The 6000-nt window shown below is 39.3% G+C and overlaps 1 protein-coding gene across 4 annotated transcripts in view; it reads right to left on the bottom strand.

Annotated features, from left to right (window-relative positions):
* Window positions 1-453: 453 nt before the first annotated feature.
* The window catches only part of LOC112156834 (ALK and LTK ligand 2), a 34230-nt gene continuing 28683 nt past the window's right edge, over window positions 454-6000 (bottom strand). For 2 of the 4 annotated variants that reach the window (XR_002921043.2, XM_024289223.2), the window contains 2 exons: window positions 3498-3572; window positions 454-979 (listed from right to left, as the gene is read on the bottom strand). Coding sequence is in view for 2 of the 4 variants with exons in the window: in XM_024289223.2 (XP_024144991.1) it covers window positions 3502-3572 (71 nt within the window). In the remaining 2 variants the exon portion in view is untranslated. Of the gene's footprint in view, window positions 980-3010; window positions 3201-3374; window positions 3573-6000 lie in introns of those variants that run through there. The other 2 variants (XR_004948956.1, XM_036215066.1) reach the window with 2 other exon arrangements.

Genomic DNA, 6000 nt, shown 5'->3' with positions numbered 1-6000 from the left:
GCAAATAAATGTATATAAATTATTGAAAATTAATTTGAATCAAATTCTCACTTCCTCCTCTGTAACTGCACTCAGCCTGCAAAAACTCCAGCTTGAACGAATGTGGCAGCACACGCTGGACTCAGCATTCTCGCTAATGCGGTAATTCTGTCAGCGTAAACAATACAGCAGCATTGAAATATAATTGAAATATAATTATGTTGCAAAAATATTTGTCACTCAGCGCGCCTCACCCAACACCACCTACGCTGATTAAACCTAAAGGAATTCTTTTGATGCCAATCAAGGGAAACTAATAAAAGGGATGAAACCACCATCCAGTCAAAGCTTTACTGACAGGAGCATAAAAAAAAGCTTCAACCTAAAGCGTTTTTGTGAATCCAGACAAAAACAAGTCCAGGTTTGTGACTGATCAGAAATGAACCAAAAGCCACAGTTTTGCAAACATTTGTAACAAGTCAGTATCTTTATTTTCTCTCAGTATGTACATATTGCACACGGTACGGCAGCTTCAACAATATAAATATACTGGAAAGTCTTTATAGGCCACTGTGGTGTATCATGTCCCATTTAACAGTCGTTGACACAATTGGTTAAGGCTGATTTCTTCTGTGAAGGAAATCCGGAAAAAAACATTGAAAACAACATTTGAAGTATTGTTGTGGAGCTGCAGTCCACAAAATCCCAAAACAGAAAGTTGCTGCAGAAACGGTTAAGAACAGCTTTCCACCACTCTGGATTTTCCTAGCGTCCAGCAGAAGATCAACTGAGCGGTCAAGACGAGATCAGGAAGTGGAGGATTCTTCAAGAGTGCAGGTGAGTCAAAAATACAATCCAGTGAACTGATTTACCCAAAAAGTGAACAGTTCCTGCATCAGTCAGACAAAAAGTGAAGACTCCTCCCAAATTTGTTAGAGTTGCTGGACATCAATGCGTACATTTCCAACATGTTGTCAAAGCAGCTTCTTTAGTCCAAAGTCTGTAAGACAACAGAGAAAGAAAACTTGTCAGGAGAACACATAAACAAGTCTTGGGTTGTGTCCGAATTCCTTCCAATATAGGCCGTTCGTCATTTTGTAGGGCTGTTCGAATCTACTATTCTAGAATCTAGAATCCCTATACATTTTCCAGAAGTCTCAGCCAAAGACGTGCAGGCATTGATGTTCACTAGTTTGGCAATTATAGATCACAATGTGTTTGAATATATGAAAAAAAAACATTTAAAAAAATCATCAAAGTTTTCATCTTCAGCACACAGGGAATTTAGACATAGCCTTGGTCTTGAAAAGGTCACACAAAGACATATGCTGTGCATCACATGTTGCTAAGTGTTGCTGCCACTTGGGGGCAGTATCATAAATATATGAAGGAATCATAGGCACCTTCAGAGAGAACATGGAGAATAATTAACTTCATGAATAGCCAAACCTCTTCATTCTGTCTGTAGGGACAACCATGATTCCATAGACCCTAAATTATTAGGTTTTAGCGTCAGAAGTGGTCTGCAGGTTTGAATAAAGCTGTCGATATTCAGCCTGATGAGTTCTTCAGGTTTACTTGCAGAAGTCATGCAGGTTCTGCAGATGTTATAGTCCAGATGTTTGATTTAAGCATATACTTTACAGTTTCATTTTTAGGATTTTACTTAAAATTTATGTAAAATGTGTATATTGTGTGAATCTCACTTAGTAGGCTGCAGCTATTTTTTAACCCATCTGCTATCTTATGGGTCCAGATGACCCCAGCCTTACATCGTCGTGTTATCCGTCCCATGACAAATGTAGATGAAAATGAATAGGATTTCATGTCTGCCACAGATACCAGTGAAAATCAAAAATCATGGAATCATTGTGGGGTCCAGATGACCTCACCCCCAACGTCAACATACCTAGAATAGCACTAGGGTTAACACAGTGGTCCTAGTCCTCAAGGATGTGAATCTAAATGTTTCAGCTTATCTGCTCTGAATCTGAGTCGGGTTGAACAGTGACGTGAGAGTCACACGCAGCAGTACGGAGGTTGACCTGTCTGGGTACTGTGGGTTTTTGGGTTGTCCGGGTCCGTTGACGGTCATGGAGGGGAAGCAGCTGCATCGTAATGGGAGCGCAAATGTGTCTTGGAGTTCTCTTGAGGCTCATGGATGGTATGAAACTGGAACGTATGATTGTCATGTGTGTGGTAAGTGTATTCTGAAGTATTTGTAAGGATAATGTAAGTTACACACACTTATGATCTATGGGTGTAGCGGTTATATGGTACCCTTCCGCCATACTCTAGTCATTAGTATGGTGCGAGTACTGACCTCTCACTGATCGCACATAAATGCTGCACGAATGGGTTGTGCCTACAAATTCTCACTCCCAACTTCTCCATGGCGCAGTGGTAGGGCGGTCAGCCTCAACTCAAAATATTGCAGGTTCCTTTACCGCCTTGCACGCCCATATGTCGAAATGTCCTTGGGCTAGACACTGAACCCCACATTGTCTATGGTGTAAGGTTCGTGCCAGTATTTGGCATCAGGGCTTGAAAGTGTGTGTGAATGTGTGAACAGGACTGTGACTGTAAAGCACTTTGGGCGTTCGAGGAAGAAAGTAACACACTATACAAGTATACACCATTTACCATTTATATGGATTTGTGGTTCTGCCCCTTTTGACGTTTCAGGTTTTTTGGCATTAAATCCCAAATCCCAAACACTCTGGACGCGGTAACAAACGCAGAACCAGTACCAGGTTAGGGAACCGGTCTGCGTCCGGAGGGTCGAGGACCCGTGATTAGCATATGCATTTTTTCCTTGTCTGTGGCCCGGTACCAAGTGCCCCTCGGATCGGTACCGGTTCTTAGCTCGTAGGGACCCTGATTTGATTGGGAACAGCCATCATGTCAAAAAAACGATGAGTTGGGGATGCCCAAACCATCAAAAAGTGACACAAAATACTGGCTTATGAAGTGTGAACTTGAACGTTGATTTATTTAGGGCACCGCCGAATGTTATTTGTGCTCTCTTCACCTTGTAACCTCTTCAGTCGCTGTTGGGGTCATTGTGTGGTGGAGCTCCAGTACATGTTCCCTCAGGTGTTGCTTCAAATTTGGACAAAGGTGGCTTTGTGTTGGAGATGTTGATGTTCTTCCTCTGCGGTCTTGTGGTCTGCACTGAAACAGCTGCTCGCCAGCAGCTCTGCTGTGCAACCTGAGATGTTCTGGATAAAAATGTAATTCAGAGTCTGGTCTGGAATGTTGGTGACAACGCTAGAAGAACAAGCTCCTTTTTTCACCTTTTAAAAAAATGTTTCACTTATCATCAGACTATTTCCGCCTAAGGCCAGTGGAATGAACGAGAGAAATATTCCTATGTTTCCAGGGGAAGTATTTTGTTTTATTTTTTTTCCGTGCCTGAACTTTGACCTCCGTGCATATGAAGCTAACTCGTCCTTGAGTAACCTGTAGCGGAACAATGTATTTCCTCTGCTAGCTTCAGCGATCACACTCCATCTCACCGTCTCAGGATCTCTTCTCTGCGCAGCGAGGGTTCTTCGCCAGTTGAATCAGCAGTTGAGCACATCTTTTATAATCTGCAGGGGAGCAGAAACAAAGAGCGTTTATGTCTGAAAAAAAGAGGGTCTGAAATGTTTATAAAAGTCAGATAAGACCTCCAGCAGCAGGATCACGAGGACCAGGATGGACGAGGTCTAAAGACAGGGAGTAAGTTCCCTAAATTCTTGGTCCTGAGCGTACTGTATACTGTTCAACGTGATCAAAGTAGGATCATTTGTCATATGTCGTGTGAAATTATATATATACTATACTATACATTTAGTATATATATGTATATATAAGTATATATATATATATATATATATATATATATATAGATATACAGTGTGTATATCTATATATACTGTATATACAGTATATTTATGTATATGTGTATATATAAAAGTAGAAAGTAAGTATAAAAATGACATCTTTACATTTTGTTGCTTAGAGAGAAATTACATTTTTCTTTATGATAATGACAAGTAACAAAATACATTTTAGTAATTTTAAATAGAACACTTAATTTTAAAAAATAGATCAATTTCAATCTGAAATACACTGAAAAGTATCACAAGTGTTAGCCTTCATCTGTAAAACTTCCGCTACTTTTCCTAAAATGAAAATAAAATACAGACAGTATCTAAGTAGCTGAAAAAAGTCTTGTTTTTTTGTTAAGTTACACATCATTTTTACATCTACAACCTGATTAAGTTCCTCGAAGCTCCAATTCTTTGATCTGCTTTCTAAGGATTGATAGATTTTTTTTTTTTTTTTACAGAAGATTTCATTTTCTTAAGATCCTCTCCTCTGGGCCACGGACCGCCTTTGGTCCAAGGGTCAGTTGGTACCAAACCACACAGAACGAATGCATGACTCACATTATTTCCATTTTATTTCTAGTCTGAACAATGTTTTATTTTGAAAAAATTATATAAAAAAATAAAAAGCTGGATTTTCTGATATACATCTCTCTTAATGCATGTTAAAACATAAGAGTAAAAAAGTGAAATACTCTTTAAACTATTGTAACTCTTAGACATATCATCAAAGATGTACGTATCTTTATAATCCATTGGATTTACATTGATTACGTAGACAGTCAAAGAGCTACGTTGATTCAAAGAACATAAAAACCGGAGCTAATCCTCTGGTGGTAGCAGACAATAACAAGAGACTCATAAAAATGCAATACAGATACACAGTAATCCCTTGTTGTAAGGTTAAGATAATGTCTGGCGAAAAACTCAAGTCAAATCTTCTGACATTTACTCAAATCAAGTGTCATGTACTTCACAATAACTGGTCGGGATACAATCATAGATAGTTTTTTTCCATTGGAACAACTGAAATGAGTGGGATTTCCTGGAGGTATAAGTCATCTCAAAGCTAGAGTCAAGTCTTGAGCAAATATCTCAAGTGCCTGTCTGCGACTCTAAAATGCAACTTAAGTCCAAGTCTCAATTCCAAGTCGCCATCTATGATTTGACCAAATTAAAGTTCATCTTGGGGCCTTACTCAGGTCTTGCATTACTTGTGTAGAATTTTAGTAAAGCTTCCACAAATCACCCCCCCCCCCCCAGTATCCTTGGGTAAAATCATTGATCATATAATCTCAACCCCTCTCGTGTTCCAAATAGGAAGTACCGGTTGGTTCCAAGAAGTCAAAGTCCCATAGACTTCCATTGAGAAATAGCCAGTTATTTTATTCGTCAGAATAACCATTCTTGCTCTGATACATTCGCCTTAACATCTTCTTACTACTCCCACATTTTTTTCATAATATATTTTTCTTAATCGCAAATTATTGAAATTATAAACTGATCAATCAGATGTCTCAATATAAGCATGTGGTGCCCGCAAGTCCTACCTCAAACATTTGATTGATAGCTTCTCCTGAGCATCTTCCAGTGGAAGGGGTGTGGCCTTCAAACAAGCCTGATTGGCGACAGTAGTTCCTCTAAAAACATGACCGACTCGGACCAATCACTGTCGACGGGTTTCAAAATCAAGTATCAGGAAGCCACAGTGACGGCTTCGGCCTGATTTCGCAAGGGATAGGGGTTAGGCATTTTCTATAAGTGACATCAACACCTCGCTTTGTTCAATGAAATAATATACATATATATATATGGTAGACATAGAATCGCACATTGCTCCTGGTGGTTATAGCTTATGTAGGTTATATTGTGCATGGATGAATGGGTTGTAAAGCGCTTTGGGCCGTCAAGTAAGGTAGAAAAGCGCTATACTAGTATTCTCCAAGTGTTGCACATCGTCGCTTTTCTTCGCTTCAGAAGTCGTTGGAATTTCATTAATTGCTTAAACAGTTGAAGAGTAACGATAATTCCAAGAACATCAAACCTGGAGTTAAAGCTCCAGTGTGAAAAGGTTAAGTTGCAAAAAAAAAAAAAGTTTGGCAACAAAGCAAAAATTCCACTTATAAGGGATGCTTGTTGCATAAGG

This window comes from Oryzias melastigma, linkage group LG2 (genome assembly GCF_002922805.2).
Source record: "Oryzias melastigma strain HK-1 linkage group LG2, ASM292280v2, whole genome shotgun sequence".
Lineage (NCBI taxonomy): Eukaryota > Metazoa > Chordata > Actinopteri > Beloniformes > Adrianichthyidae > Oryzias > Oryzias melastigma.
This window is presented reverse-complemented; position numbering and strand designations above follow the sequence as displayed.